Genomic DNA, 15,635 nt, shown 5'->3' with positions numbered 1-15,635 from the left:
TGACGGGGCAGACGGAGGCATGCAGACGGGGCAGTGGGGGGCAGATGGGGCAGAGGGGGGCACGCAGACGGGGCAGAGGGGGCAGAGGGAGGCACGCAGACGAGGCAGTGAGGCCAGACGGAGGCACGCAGACGGGGCAGAGGGGGCAGAGGGAGGCACGCAGACGAGGCAGTGGGGCCAGACGGAGGCACACTGACAGGGCAGTGGGGGCAGACAGAGGCACGCAGACGGGGCAGAGGGGGCAGACGAGCCGAGGGGCGCGCAGACGTCCCCTACACCTGGACATGCAGCAGATCAGATAAATTATACACTAGCTGTCTGTCTGTGTCCCACAGGTCACTGTGTCGTTCGTATGGAGTGGGAAGAGACGCCAGCAGTAGATGTTGACAGACAGACAGACAGACAGACACACAGACAGACACACAGACAGACAGACAAACAGGAGTTCCTCAAGAACAAGAAGCCCAAATAGAAACAGTATCTGCTCCTCAGTGTCTTGTCAGTCGCTTTCTGAATTATCTTCCATTCTCTCCATATCTCTCTCTCTCTCTCTCTCACTCCCTCTCCCTATCTCTCTCTCTCACTCTATCACTCTCACTCTATCTCTCTCCCTCTCTATCTCTCTCTCACACACTCTCTCTCCCTCTCTCTCTCACTCTATCTCTCTCTCACTCTATCTCTCTCCCTCTCTCTCTCTCTCACTCTATTTCTCTCCCTCTCTCTCTCTCTCTCTCTCACTCTATCTCTCTCTCTCTCTCTCTCTCTCTCTCTCTCTCTCTCAGTACACTACTCTTTGACGTATATGAACCCAGCTATGTACAGAGTGACCCTGAGTTCAGCATCACTACTGACCCAGGAACAGCTACATGATAGCTCTTCAGCATGTGCTCTCCTTCTATCTCTCCCTCCCTTTATCTGCCTTTCTTTTTTCTCATTCTCTCATTTCTTCCTCCCTCTCTCCCTCTCATTAGTATAGTTTGGAGTTTAATCCCAGACCTGGATTAAAAGAATTTCCTGTGGTGATTCACCATCGACACTGCAATGTAGTCTGGCAGCTAGCAGTGGAATCCACTTTATTCATAATGATGTCATTCATAATGATGTCACTTATTTTAGAATTAAACCAGCATGGCCAATTTAATTCTGTTTGCATCTTCAAGCCAAATCAAATAGTGCTGCAAAGTTGTGCTATCCAGTGAAGGCAACACTGTAAGAGTCTGTTGATGTTATCACTGACCACACAGAACACGGTGTTGGTTAAGGTGTAGCGGTAAGAATGTTCCACGGGCCAGTCTGTAATCGCCTGTACCAGTGCACAGGGCTAGTGCGTGAATGATGGACTCTAGTACAGAAGGCAATAAAAAACATTTATCATGCTCATAAAATTCTATTTTTTCTCTTTCTTTCTCCTGTTCTCTCTCCCCCTCTCCCTCTCTCTCTCCATCTTTCCCTCTCTCTCCATCTCTCTCTCTCTCCCTCATACTGTTCTGGTCCCTCACTTGGCCCCAGTAGGGATAAAAGATTTCTCCTCACGCTGGAAGGGTTGGGGTAATGGAGTGGACCAAGGGCTGGGAAAAAAGGCTCTTTAGTGGGGAAGACAGAGGAAGGACGGACACACACACACACACACACACACACACACACACACACACACACACACACTGCTCACATGCCTCTAGCAACCTCACTTTGTCTCTCTCCTTTGCACTTATGTAGAAGTGCACTTTGGAAGGCCAGATTCATCAATGGTGACATAAAATGAGTTTCCCTAACAATGTGCATTGAACACACACACACACACACACACACACACGGGCGTAAAACCTGAAAATTACATCAATCTATTTTGCTCCCCAGCCAGACAGCCATTTAAAGGGGGAGGCGTGGCCCACAGTGAGATGAAAGGGAGAAGGCGGGATGAAGATCTATTACTTTCTCTTCGCAAACTGGCATGTTTTATCAGCTAGATGTGTCAGGCGGACGGATGAATTGGTCTCAGCCCAGTTTCTGGCTGTAATGTGTTGTCAACTCGTTAATGGCCGGCGAGTGCATGGGTGTAGCCGGAATACAGATCTCATCGTGCGATGGACCCGGGGAGGAGTGAGTCCACGACAGACTACGTCCCGCTCTTAATAACGCTAATAAAATCTTTACTAATAGCACGGGGAGAGCACTGCGGCGGTGTCCTTGGTCGTCAGCCGCATCTGACTAAATTATGTTTACAATAAAGAGACGTTAAACCTGTCCCTCACTGTCTCTCTCGTGTCTGTCTAAATCACTGGCATTAAATGATGGCTTCTGATTGGCTGGCAGGAGCCTTGCTGGGCCAAACAGCTTCTCTCCCACTGGGTCTGTTCACTCCCACACACACACACACACACACACACGCTCTTCAGGACATTAGTGGCCAATCTCGTTTGAAGGGCAGGTCGTGGGGTCCTGCTTTGTTCACTTCCCGATAGTGTCACGTGGGGGAGGGTCGGCGTCCTGCAGCCGTGTCCTGCAGCGAGACGCCCAGTTAGTAGGATCGTTAGCGGGGGCGACAGGCGTAGTGAAGCTTTTCCTGGCCTACGTGGGTGCAGACAGCACTGCCAGATTCAATAAAGCAACAGGAAGGGTTGCCAGATTTTTGTAGAGATGGGTATTAGGAGTGTGTGTGTGTGTGTGTGTGTGTGTGTGGGCACTGTGCTTGAGTGCCTGCTCTAGTATTTTTAATAGTTGGTGTCCAAGGATAACACTGCTCTGGGAAAGACGGCTTTGCCATCTTGGAAGCTGTAATTTGGGTTAAATGTTGGGTCACACAAAGTAGACTCTATGTCTGGAGGAACCACTTGCTCTCTTTTTCTCCCTCTCTCTCTCTCTCTCTCTCTCTCTCTCTCCCTCTCTCCTTAACCTTTTTCTCTCTCTTTCTCTTTCACTCACTCCCTATTTTTTCCACTCTCTCTCTCCCTCTCTCTCTTTTTCACTCACTCTTTTTCCACTATCTCTCTCTCTCTCTCTGTCTCTCTCTCTGTCTCTCTCTCTCTCTCTCTCTCTCTCTCTCGTTTTCTGTCTGTGGTTATTCATACTCATAGAGTCTGTGCCATATTGTTACAAATTTTGCTGCAAGATAAACTGCAATCCCTGGTCCACATAATGTAGGCGTAGAGCTGTTGTTTTATTAATTATGTTGTTCTTAGTACTCTAAAGCATTTTACAGAAAGGTCCTTTTCGTTTTCAACCCCGCTGGGCTTATGTGAACTACATGGTACTAGTTCATAGTCCATTGTCGCTGGGCCGCTGGGAGTTTTTATATCATTTTTTCTGTCTGTCTTCTTAGGGCTGTACTGTGGTCACTGTGTTCACGTTTTCCATCTGTAGTCAGTAGATTCTCTGTTGTTTTATATTCCCATTTTAGGGCCAGATAGCTTTCTAAACTAATCAAATCGAATGTGCTGTTTCAAATTTGGCTATGTGTGTGCATTACACTCAGACTCTACATTGGCCAGATAGCTGTGTGTAATTAGTCCCCCGCATCCATCCATCCATCCATCCATCCATCCATCCATCCATCCATCTATCTATCTATCTATCTATCTATCTATCTATCTATCTATCTATCTATCTATCTATCTAATCTATCTAATCTATTAATTACAGTTTTTCATTTCTCACATCATGCTTTACATTGGCATCACAACTAGTGCATTTCTCAAAACAGTTAGTGCAAACAGCAAAACTCAATGAAATACCGGCAAAATCACATACTTCACTCAAAATTCTTTGTTTTTGCCCCAAAATCAAATATTTAGGTCAGTCAATTTGTCAGTGCCATCAGAATATCTAATCTGTGTGTCATTGCCTATGAACAAGGCAGTCAAAATACTTAGTCATGTTGTCAGTGCAACTATAAGTCACAGTCATTGTAGACTGTATATTCTGATGGAAACTAGCTAAGCTTTTGATTTCAAGAACGCTGCACATTCTGTGGTATATCAAATACATGGTACACACATACACACAAAACTACAGACGGAACACAGTTACACATGACTGTATGTGGGAGACTGATAGCAAGAAATTGGACTGGAATCAAATTTGTACAGCAATATTGTTTGACGGTATTGTTCGCACTGCAATTTGTTGACAAAAACACTGACTAAAATTCAGAAAAGACAGACAACTGACTGGAAAAACTGCAAAATTAGAAACTTGTTCTACACATTCAAAACAACCTGAGCACATACAGCCTCCTCTTGCTGTGTGAAAATTGAACCTCTGCTACCACTATGAGCTAGTCTTGATATCCTATATGGTATAAGAATGCAAAAAAAAAAAGAATAACATGTCAGAAAGTATGTCAATGTGCAGCATTACAGCAGAGAGCACATTTCTGAATTACAGTACAGTACATACATGTTTTCTCTATGAAATGTTTGAACGATTGAAGACACAGTTGATCTTCCAATATTCGGCTGCACCCAGCAACCAGCTTCAGCCATTGTGAGACCATGACTTACATGTAAAACATGGTCCACAATTGTTGCCCTTACTGTATTTCACTGTTTTGTCCCCTCAGCCTTACACCACACAGTCTTACCCATCTACACCACAGTCTTACTTCTCCTATTGACTGTTCACCCTATACATGGCCTTGTCTTTCCATGATGAGACTTTGTGATACTGCCGTGTTTAGCGTCTATAAATGTTTGCCAATTACAGTAAAGGTTCATGAGACACACCTCTGACCTGTGGTTGAGACCATTGGTTGATCTAAGCCTTCACCAATTCCCTTTCTTACTGTAACTGAATGTTCACTTGCAATTTAATCAAATTAGGATAAATTACCAAAATGTAACAAAAAAATTAACTAAATAAATGTGAAATGATGCCGTACAGATTATGACAACATGTTCAGCACTTTTGCATATAATGACCTAGGCGATGACATAAAGACTAAATGTTTGGGAGGGTAAGACAATTCAACAGCCAATCCATACAACACATTTTGATAAACATGACATAAGCAACACATAATGTAAAAAACAACAGACAACTGCCCATGTCCATTTGCAATATGTACAAAAGCATTTGGAAAATGTTAAACACAAGGAGAAATTCAATTATGATGTGCACAAGTGACAAGGAGATGTGGAGACTGAATGAACTGTTTTGAGAATTTCAATTCTGATCTGAGAAATGAACCAAACCGACTGAGAAAAACTGTAACATGTATGATAGGGATTTAAAATTAAAGACTGGCAGTTATGTCTCATTCTCATGGGCACTATACAGGGGTTATAGTTAAGGGCTGGAAAGAAAAGAAGTTTAAATTTTTGGTTTTAGCTTGGGAAATAAAATAGTTTTTAATATTATTTTTCCTGGCGCAGTAAATCACATTTAGATTTTTGTTTCTCGGAGTGTGTTCATAATTCTAAATTCTAATTTTTTCTCCCAAAATAATTAATTTACTGTAAACTTGGTCGCTGTAATTACCCTCCCCAACGCTAGAGGCGCCCCCGTTTAATAGTAACATTGAAATACAAACGCGCTACGTCGGTGTACCACGTCGGCCACCGTCTCACGCGCGTTTGTTGTATCAGGAAGCAGCTCGCGCGCCGCAACTTCAGTGTGGTTTATTTTCTATTTACTGTGTTGTTTATATAATATCATGTCGGAGTATTCACGAGTGAAGTCGACCAGGCTCGTGTTGAAGGGGTCGAAAGTTAAAAGGTCTGTAGTCGCTACTAAAGTCACAGTTAGTCAGTTAGCAGCGAGCTAACGGCACCGTTATTGTTCTTTACTCACAGAAAGAAGAAAAACAAGGACAAGAAACGGAGTGGACACGACGACGAGGACAAACTGGACGTCGTGGGTGAGTAATGTCCTAACATTACTGCTGTCTGGTCTCTCCGTGTCTGGTGTCTCCGTGTCTGATCTCTCCGTGTCTGATCTCTCCGTGTCTGGTCTCTCCGTGTCTGGTCTCTCCGTGTCTGGTGTGTCTGATCTCTTCGTGTCTGGTCTCTCCGTGTCTGGTATGTCCATGTCTGATCTCTTCTCAGGCGGCTGGTGGACCGTTAAAAACTTCGGTGAAATCAGCGGCTCGGTTGCTATAGAGATGCACGCCAACTCGTACATCCACGCGCTGGACACAGGGCTGTTCACCGTGGGAGCCCCACATGCAGGTGTGGAGCGCACGAGCACGTGTGACATAACGGCCTTGTTTGTTTGTTTGTTTGTTTGTTTGGGGTGGAAGGGACATCTCTCCAGTTCTGTCTTTCTTTGGTCAGACGTGCCACTTCCTTGCTGTCCGATAAACGGGTTCCTTTGTGCACGCCTCCCTGAAATCTGTTTAGGAGCCTTAACGGAGGCAGCGAGGTTTTTAATTATGGACCAGCCACGTGTGACCGTTATGGTCCCACAGATCTGATTGGAGGAGCACACCCCCACCCCCACAGAGTTGGGGTGGTGGGTCCGTGCGCACACATACACACCATTAACACACCTCATTTGTACGCGTACAGACTTTTATATTCATCACTACAGGTCTCCATTTGTGTGTGTGGTCCCGTGCTTCACAGCTTTGCTTGTGAAAGAGCTCCATCACGTTACGTTACAGCTATGACATCGGTCTGTACGCACATTAACACTCAACTGAGTTCTGAGAGGTGCGCACGCAGCCTTTGGCTAATTAAATAAGCAATTAGATCTGTGATCGTGGAAATTCTTACGTCTCTTCCTCCTTTCCAGATGACGAAGGACCAGACCCACCAGAGCAGTTCACAGCCGTCAAGCTCTCAGACTCCAGGTAGAAACAAACACCAAAAGGATGTTATGAGACTGACCCTTTAAACAGAACACATTAACAGTAGGATGTTTTAAAGATTAAAGTGTTCAGTTTAAAGTTGACGTGAGCAGAGGGGAATTCTTTCACCAGTTAACATGGTGACGGGGTTTACCCGTCCAATAAGGATGACCTTTGACCCTACTCTACAGAATAGCACTGAAGTCGGGCTATGGGAAGTATCTGGGCATAAACTCGGAGGGTGTCGTGATTGGCCGATCGGATGCTATTGGGTCCAGAGAGCAGTGGGAGCCGGTGTTTCAAGACGTGAGTAGAGCTGTCAATCATTTAATGCAGCCAATTAGAGTTAAGAATGCTTTGTTAGCATTCAGGTCTGTTGTGGTACAGACACACTGCAGCAGGTTTGTTGTGGTACAGACACACTGCAGCAGGTCTGCTGTTGTACAGACACACTGCAGCAGGTTTGTTGTGGTACAGACACACTGCAGCAGGTCTGTTGTATGCTGGTGACTGCGATTCTCTTCCCTGCAGGGTAAAATGGCGTTAATGGCAGCAAACAGCTGCTTCATATCGTACAGCGAGAGCGGAGACATCGTGGCCAAGAACAAAACAGCTGGAGAGGAGGAGATCGTCAAGGTGGGACGGGCGCTCCTAAAATGTCCTCCAGAACCGCTGGGACACGCACCACGGTTCCCACACCGCCTCCCTACTGTTGGGCTGACGTGAATTAGCTGAAGCCGTAAGTGTCGCTGCTCTGCGTGGTGTGTTTGTAAACCTACGCGTGGTCCCCAGATCCGCTCTTGTGCCGAGAGGGAGGAGAAGAAGACTGACGATCTGGCAGACGAGGACCGGGGCAACGTGAAAAGCTGTGAGGTCAACTACGTGTGAGTTTCTGCGTTAGCCTATCAGAGCATGGGAGTGGAGCTAATCAGCCTGTGTGACCACACCCCTCATAACCTCTGAATGACCTTTAACAACTAAAGTATACTGACTACCAGGAGTGAGCAGTCACTACACTGTGGACCATTCACTGAATCCTGAATTGCTTAAACGTTGGTGAGATGTCGGCACTGTTAAAGGCGGCGTGTCTCAACGGCGGATGGACAGGAAGAAGTTCCAGAGCTTCCAGGACAGGAGACTGAGGGTGAATGAGGAGGACAGCGGGACGCTGAAGAGAGCCAGGACAGACGGGAAGTTCCACGAGGCTCTGCTGGACAGGTAACGCATGAGGACGGGGAGGACGAGGCTCACACGGGGAGGACGAGTGGAAACCCACCACCCACATTACTGTTTTCAACAGCAAAATTCAAATACGCACTTAAAATATGCAAGAAATTATGTAATGGTATAAATCAACTTTAATAAACGGGTTTGAGACTATAACGGTTAATCGACAAAGGTGTTGAGATTTACTTAGTTAGTTTTTTCCTTGAAATGTGTGAACGTAGATGATTTGTGTTTTTTTACAGGAGATCCAAGATGAAAGCCGACAGATACTGCAAGTGAAGACGGAGATTTTAGCTTTTTGTGCAACGTTTTTCCCAGATTATGTTCACCTTTTTTTATATTAAATTTCTTTGCTGATCAGAGTATTCAGATGTGTGGTTCTGGTAGTACCGTCTGCCTGTGATTTCAGATAAGACTCCAGCCTGCGACCGCATTCGAGTCATGATTTTATTGTACTGTAGTCTTTATGGATCCAGTGAAGATATTTAATACACATACAGCAGTTGAATATACAAAATAACTGGAAGTTGTTTTTCTTCTCATGTTACTGCGATGCAGCAAAATTGTAAATGACCCCATTAAACAGAGCAGACAGAACGTGACATCAGTAACTAACTTACACCCACAGTGGAAACACAAACTGAAGAACTAAACCACGTTAGAGGCTCCATTGTGTTGTAAACTATCTGGATCATCCCAGCAAACACAACTCTGAGTTTAATAACAGAATTAAGCACTATTCATTATAAATCAGCAGACAACATGTTAATTGTGTATTACTGATGTAAAGTGCTGTTAACACTGCTGTATGTACTGTCAGCCATTATGAATGTTTACCAGATAAACTGCACTGGTGTGTTGCATTGAAAGTTTGTTCTGGATCTCAACAGTATTTATTTACTGAGAGGGTTTTGTAATACAGGACAACCTGAACAGATCAGTGATGGTGTTAACTTGATATCTGTGGACTCTGAAGATGGACGCCGCTTCAACAGAACACCTATGGGATCTTCTAACGTTCAGTGCAGGTTAAAAAAATCTATATACAGCAAAAATCTACAGTATAACAACAACATAGTTTTGTGATTGGATGTGATTTGCATCACAGAAATATGAAAGTTCTGTTTCCTACATTCTTCCAGACTTCCTCTACATTGTGTTGATGTAACAGTGAATATTTACATCTCACTCCAGGACATTAACACAGGATTGTTGGATATGAACGTCAGGAAGGTTTTAGGAAAGAACAAACTCATTTTCAGCAAAACCAGAGTGAACAGTGCTTTTGTGCTCCAGGACACATGACAGGAGTGAGTGGCAGTGTTGATTCCACATTGTAGAAGGTGTAGAGGTGTGATTTTGTATCACCGTCATAAAATGACAGTGTGTGCTGTTCACAGTCTAAAAACACTCCCAGTTCTGTGAACCTGTCTCTGACTAGCACAGGAGTCTGATCTTTCTCATGAACATAGAAACCTTTACCATCCTTGTAACAGAGAAGCCAGAAGCCATTTTGTGGAGTTAAAGGAACTCCCTTCTTCTCTGGTACACTGGTCACTCCTGCGTACCAGAACATGGGGTATTTTTTCTCTATGGTTTTTAGAACAGGTGTCACTTTTATGAACAGCATTTTAATTTGCCAGTAGTGCTGCCCAGTGTTGAATCTCTCTCTACAGAGGACGTGTACAGGTTCAGGTTGACTCCTGTTGTCCCAGTCTGAATTACAGGTAACTCTTTTGCCATCTTGAATCACGTCCAGACAGTTATGGGCTGTTTCAGAGTCCAACGTGAGGTTAACTGAAAGAGTGACAAAGTGCCTTCATCTCACTTTCATCAGTTAAAATCATAAAGTAGTTTTGTCAGTGTTTGTAGATGTCTGTGGTTTGTGTATTTACCTTTTCTCATGATCATCTGGGTCCAGTCTGAAATTGATATTATTATTATTATTATTATTAGTAAATGTAGTAGCATTTGTACTAATGATTTGTACAGCCATTGAAGCCTGACACTGTGCTTTCTCTAGGTGTTACAGATCTGAGTGTTATAGACTTCATTCTGTCCACGTCCAAGGTGAGAATTGAGGTACATCCTATCAAACCTTCCCAACACTGAAAATGTGGCATCATTGTTTTAATGAACCTGTCCCCTGTGCTAGTTACCCCCCCCATTCTCTGCTCAGATTTGTACACATTGTACAGATTTGTACAAAATTATTCCAGATCTGTCTGGTGCAGCTCTTGATGCAGTAATGGGATCTACCAGAACTTTACTGCAGTAATAGGATCTACCTGGAATATGATCTTCTGTGTTTGTTGCCTTGTCTACAGTGGGTGGTTTCTGCTGGGATGTTCCTGTCAAAGGAAGCAACAGACACACCTTTAATATTATAACTACAGTCACAATCAGAAAAGCAGTGTACATGTAATCTGAGAATGATCATAGTGAGTTTAGATTATCGGTACATTCATCAGAGTATTTTGCTCTGATATTCAGATGAGTGTTTCAGAGTGTGTTTGGTCTCATTATCAAAGTGCCTCTCTACTGTGATTTAGTTTGATCTAAACATTTTTTAGTTGATCTTGTAACATTTTGTTACACTGTGTTCTGATTAATTTTCTTAATTTTTGTAAATATTATATTGGCTTATCCAGTTTTGGTTGAGTTAGTAAAATAATGACCTGGTCTGTTTGTCTCGACACCTCTGTTTGATTCAGCACTGAGTCCATGTTTCTCCTCTGGAGTTTCACCACTTGATTCATTGACCTCCACTGTTTAATGTAAATGAACAGACATGAACTGCTTGAGAAAAATGTTTTAAGAAAGAGACATACTAAATATAAACTCAATATATACAATGTTGTCTAATATATATGTATATATTAGAATTTTTAGGGAAGAACAAGACTAATAAATACATTGACCACCTTGAATCAGACCTGTCCAATCTAAAAAATAACCTGCAGTGTGAGGAATTCTGAATATCGACCAGGTATAATGGGATAAACCTGTTCATTCATTGGTTGTTTAAGATTAGCAGTAGTATGGAGTTGAACACAAATATTGTGTATGATATCCTGCAGTTATTATTAACACAATACATGCTTAAACATAATATGGAATAATAATGATAATGAAATTAAAAAACATTAGAATAGAATGCCATCGCCTTCAATCTGAATATTTATTTTCATTATCTGCTAGGCGACCTTTGACCACCAGAGGGAGGCATAGAGCTGCTATTCAGTAATCAAGTGTAATTAGCAGCACCTGCTCCAGCCTCTACTTAAGAGAAACTCATGCTCAACGGTGGAGTTTCAGTCTGACTGATAAGACCTTTGAAGGTCTGCAGACTTAATCCTGTCAGAGTTTCTTGAGTTTGTGCTCACTGTGTGTCCTGTTCTCTTAGTTTTGTCCTCACTATTGTTTGTATGAGCTCTTTCAAATCACCCCGTATTCAGTCCTCATACTTAAACAAAGACCTTTGATGCTTCCCACAATGCCTTGCTGTGATGCATCATCTGATGCGTGATCTCCGCCTGGGGTTCCAGGTCTTGCTTCTTGCATTTTCTCTGCTTAAGAGAATAACTGTAAGTTAACTGCTTCAAAGAACCTGGACAGAGATTCTTTGAACAGCCATTAACATTCTAGATGTGCTGTGAAACATTTAAAGAAAAACAAGATGATCTGTTAGACAAATTAAACTCTGTTGTCTTACCTCCGAGTAGAACTTCTCCTTCTGTTGACCAGAAGTGAAGTGAAAGCATTTATGATTGTAATATTATTAAAATATACTTAAATAATAGAAATAACTGACAGGGTCTGTAGGACTATATAACTGTATATCAGTCTTTTAACATGTGTATGTATGTTTATTTAAAGACCGTTAAGAGGGCTCACATAACTCCAGAGATTGCATTAGTTTTTGAATGACATGGTCCTGCAATCAAAAAGTTAATTATTTAGAATAAACATGTAAACGCAAAATATTTAAATTCTGTGTGCAATAGTTTAATATGACTGCATTTACTTTTAAAATGTGAATATGTTTTCTTACTTTTAATCATGAAGTAAACTGTGATTGCGGTGAAAGCCAGTAAAGTGAAGACCAGAGTAATGATGAAAGACGTTCTCCACACTACAGAACATAAATGAAGGACCATTTAATAATATTCAGTAATAAATACTGAGATTGTGTGTGAAGAGAGTTTGTCTTAAACATGATATCTGCGGTTTGTCTTGTTCACACTGTAGTCACTTCATCAGTCAAAGTAACAGATGACTGTAGCTGAGTGATTGTGTACCTGGTTCTGACGGTGATGAGTTTCTTGATTTAAATGGTACCACTCTGATCTCCTTCATCTCCTGCTCAGATAAACCCACAGAACAGGAGATCCAGTCTGACCCAGAGGGAGAGAAAAAAACCCAGGAACTCACCCTCACCAGCCCTTCAGAGTCTTAATGAGAGAGAGAGAGAGAGGGAGAGAGAGAGAGAGAGAGAGAGAGAGAGAGAGAGAGAAGGGGATGTTATAAATATTTTACATTTGTATTACCTTTGTAAATGTATTATTGGCTGAATATAATTAGATAGTACACATAGATGTATGATGTCGGCTTCAGCTTTTATATGTGTTAATTATCAACCTGTTTTATAGTGTTCAACACTGTTGAGTTCTCTTCCTTCTCTGTCTCTCCAGGTGAGTTTGGGCTTTGGTGACCATCCATCTGACACACAGGTGACATTCACCTGATCTCCAGCATCAGCCAATGAGAGGAGAGGATGAGAGCCAATCACTACAGGACAGAGGAGAGGATAAGGGTGGGGGAGGGGTTGATCATGATCTCACATTCAGTAGATGAACATTGTTTAAAATCTGATATGTCTGGGTCAGGACATATGTGTAAGTGAAATATTTCATATAAAATGTATTAAGTTTTCTGTATAAAGTTTAATAATTATTTGGAAGGATAATCAGGAAGTCTAATAACAAAATAATAACAATTTAAAACAAATAAATAAAAACAAATTTCCTACCTGTAATATTCAAGTTCATACTGGCCTCATCGTACCACTGAATACTCTCAACCAAACACACATATTCTCCTCTGTCTTCTACTCTGAGGTTCTCCAGTTGGAGAGAGACGTTCCCCTTCTCCAGTTCTCCTACCAGAGACACTCTGTTCCTGTACTGAACATCTCCAGTGTTCTCCTGGACCCTTTCATCCTTGTAGAGCAGAACCGGGTCGTTGTATTTATTGGGTCGGTACCAGCGTACTTCGTAGCTCTTACAGTCCACTGAAGGTGAGATTGTACATGACAGGAGAACAGAGGATCCTAACTGTGCTGATATGAACCCATCAGGAACCCGCACAGAGAATAGGTGTGTCTGAGAATCTGAAAGAGAACGTTTCTGAGATCTGATTTCATTTTCAATCCAAAAATGTCTGATATATTCAGGGTATTATTCACAGAATCAGACATCTGATGATGGTTAAGTGGTTTACCTGCACAATTCAGGAGATGAACCATAAACAAGAACACAAGCATAACTGTCAATAGAAAACAAAATCAGTTAGTGTTTATTAGGTTTCTATTTAATACATATTGTTTTCACCTTTAAAAATGGTCTAGAGTAATCTAGCAAATACACAAATGCACCTCAATAATACAGATCTTTGAATTTGTTCCCACCATAATGGTCAACGTGACTACAACACACTTCAGACTCACCTGTGCCCATGATTTTTTACTGAAACAGAAATAAAGAAAATCACTGTTCACCAGAGACTTCAGGCTAATTCACGGCTGTAAGATGTATTTCCATGTTTGGTTTTGAGTTTTTAAATGACTGTCCAAGTGAGATCTCACACTATGACAGTGTGTACAATGCTAATTAGTTAGAATGGTTAAAGATTAATCCCATTGTTACGACCTTGTCTAGGCTAGGAGACCATACCACTGTACTGGAATATGAACAGGTATGTTATGAAGAATGGAATGGAAAGACCAGACAAAAAATACTTACTAATATATCACTGGTTTACTGATAGAAGGTTAGGTGTCCCAAATACAAAACAGAACAAAACTGGTGCAATCTCTTCAGGAGTGGCATTGCCAACATAAAAAACAAAATACGCATGAAACAAAAATGAACACCTACACTAACAAAAGAAACAGACAATAACTATAACTACACTCACAAAACAGAGGTAAACCCACACCCAAACAAAATGGCAGCCACTCCCTACCACCAAAACGTAACACCACCACTATATATAGATTTATACAATATATTACAAGAGACCATACTTGAAAGGGAAAATCACAAATCATAAACCATGAGGAAAGCCAAAGTACCATCAGAAGGTCTTGCAGAAATGTAACGAAATTACAAAAGTAACACAACTGAACAAAGCCTCCTTCCCTTGCAGCTGCGCTCTCCTTCTCTTCCTATTTATGTTGGTCCCCGGTGAGATGTTGATCCCAGCATGGAATGGATCGGAGAAGCTGGAGGGCCAGAGGTAGAACCTGGGGTGTATCTGGAATGGGCACAGACAAGGAAAGGGAAAACACAGACACCCATACAATCCCATACATAACACCGCACCCCTCAAGTGTGGACTTCCTAACAGAAGATCCACAAAAGTACAGGAATTCCATCCATTCAAGGGCACTGATTATGCTCTAGACAAAGCATCCGCCACCACGTTGTCACATCCTTTTTTATGAACGATGTTTAGGTTAAAACCTTGTACGATGAGTGACCAGGACTTCAGATGTTGGTTCAGATTAGGCTTAACATCATGGCTTGCTCATTAGGGATCTGGACCCATACGATTGTAAAGCTGCTTTGTGACAACGTGTGTTGTAAAAAGCGCTATATAAATAAATTTGACTTTGACTTTGACATCAGATTTATGCATGGGAACAAATTCAGCAACAACTACACTACACACTTTCTGCTCATTCAAATAAACAACTGTATGTGGGAGGCAGGATTTAAATTCTTCAAGCAAAATCAACTCTTTCAGCTGTTCAAATTTCCCCACATTTCACCATTTTTCAAATAAACAAGTTTTCTCTCTGGCAAATTCTTTATGTGTCTGTTTGGGTGTTTTTTAAGGCCCCAGAAGTTTTGTCTATAGGCATCTGACACTAATTCATAAGCACATAAAATTGTGGTTTTCACAGTATCATAATCTAGACCAGGGGACCCCAACCTTTTGCAAACCAAGGCCCACTTAACCCACCCCAAAACTTTCCACGGCCCCCCAGAATATTTTTTATTGCAGTTTTAAACCAAATACAGTGAAACCGTTCACGTGACCTGTGAAACTGACTGCATAATCACACAACAAAAGAAACTAACCATTTACAACACTTACAGTCACTCACCTAATGAGATGGCTGATGTTGTTTGCCAGCTACCAAGTGGTGGATGTCAGGTTGAAGTGCAGAAAGTTGCAAATGGAGGTCTGGATCAACATTAAGCCTATTCCTGTATTTGGTCTTCAGTACCACCAACATAGAAAATCCAGTTTCGCAGAGATACGTTGTGGGAAACGGCATCAGGAATCTCACTGCCTTGTCTGAAAGATCATGGTACTCTGACCCAACATGAAGCCA

General features: G+C 42.2%; 2 protein-coding genes across 5 annotated transcripts; one reads left to right on the top strand and one right to left on the bottom strand.

The window, feature by feature from the left end:
* Nucleotides 1-5,546: 5,546 nt before the first annotated feature.
* Nucleotides 5,547-8,368, top strand: frg1 (FSHD region gene 1). The gene is made up of 9 exons (XM_077013695.1): nt 5,547-5,712; nt 5,790-5,854; nt 6,042-6,164; nt 6,730-6,787; nt 6,976-7,090; nt 7,316-7,420; nt 7,577-7,668; nt 7,892-8,002; nt 8,254-8,368. The coding sequence occupies exons 1-9, from the start codon at nt 5,651-5,653 to the stop codon at nt 8,288-8,290; spliced, it is 768 nt and encodes a 255-aa protein (XP_076869810.1). The 5' UTR covers nt 5,547-5,650; the 3' UTR covers nt 8,291-8,368.
* A 139-nt stretch (nt 8,369-8,507) lies between these two features.
* Nucleotides 8,508-15,341, bottom strand: LOC143521114 (butyrophilin-like protein 2). Of its 4 annotated transcripts, XM_077013682.1 has the most exons (14): nt 14,035-15,341; nt 13,740-13,758; nt 13,514-13,558; nt 13,044-13,403; nt 12,653-12,802; nt 12,313-12,465; nt 12,066-12,146; nt 11,915-11,948; nt 11,727-11,749; nt 11,491-11,580; nt 10,690-10,779; nt 10,300-10,362; nt 9,907-9,933; nt 8,508-9,808 (listed from the first exon to the last, which is right to left on the bottom strand). In XM_077013682.1, the coding sequence occupies exons 2-14, from the start codon at nt 13,747-13,749 to the stop codon at nt 9,270-9,272; spliced, it is 1,665 nt and encodes a 554-aa protein (XP_076869797.1). In that variant the 5' UTR covers nt 13,750-13,758; nt 14,035-15,341; the 3' UTR covers nt 8,508-9,269. The 4 variants fall into 4 exon arrangements, 3 of the variants coding, with proteins under 3 accessions (XP_076869797.1, XP_076869794.1, XP_076869803.1); XM_077013679.1 differs by having other exon boundaries at nt 13,740-15,341; XR_013132655.1 differs by having other exon boundaries at nt 9,701-9,808; nt 11,459-11,580; nt 13,740-15,341.
* Nucleotides 15,342-15,635: the final 294 nt, after the last annotated feature.

This window comes from Brachyhypopomus gauderio, chromosome 1, assembly GCF_052324685.1.
Source record: "Brachyhypopomus gauderio isolate BG-103 chromosome 1, BGAUD_0.2, whole genome shotgun sequence".
Classification (NCBI taxonomy): domain Eukaryota; kingdom Metazoa; phylum Chordata; class Actinopteri; order Gymnotiformes; family Hypopomidae; genus Brachyhypopomus; species Brachyhypopomus gauderio.
This window is presented reverse-complemented; position numbering and strand designations above follow the sequence as displayed.

Excerpts from the sequence above, each read along its gene's own strand:
- frg1 (XM_077013695.1), top strand. The coding sequence starts at position 5,651 with ATGTCGGAGTATTCACGAGTGAAGTCGACCAGGCTCGTGTTGAAGGGG. Across the intron at positions 7,421-7,576 it reads GAGAGGAGGAGATCGTCAAG|ATCCGCTCTTGTGCCGAGAG; the intron begins GTGGGACGGGCG and ends CGTGGTCCCCAG. Across the intron at positions 8,003-8,253 it reads CACGAGGCTCTGCTGGACAG|GAGATCCAAGATGAAAGCCG; the intron begins GTAACGCATGAG and ends GTTTTTTTACAG.
- LOC143521114 (XM_077013679.1), bottom strand. Across the intron at positions 12,147-12,312 it reads CTCATCACCGTCAGAACCAG|TGTGGAGAACGTCTTTCATC; the intron begins GTACACAATCAC and ends TATGTTCTGTAG. Across the intron at positions 10,780-11,490 it reads CATTGTGGGAAGCATCAAAG|TGGAGGTCAATGAATCAAGT; the intron begins GTCTTTGTTTAA and ends TACATTAAACAG.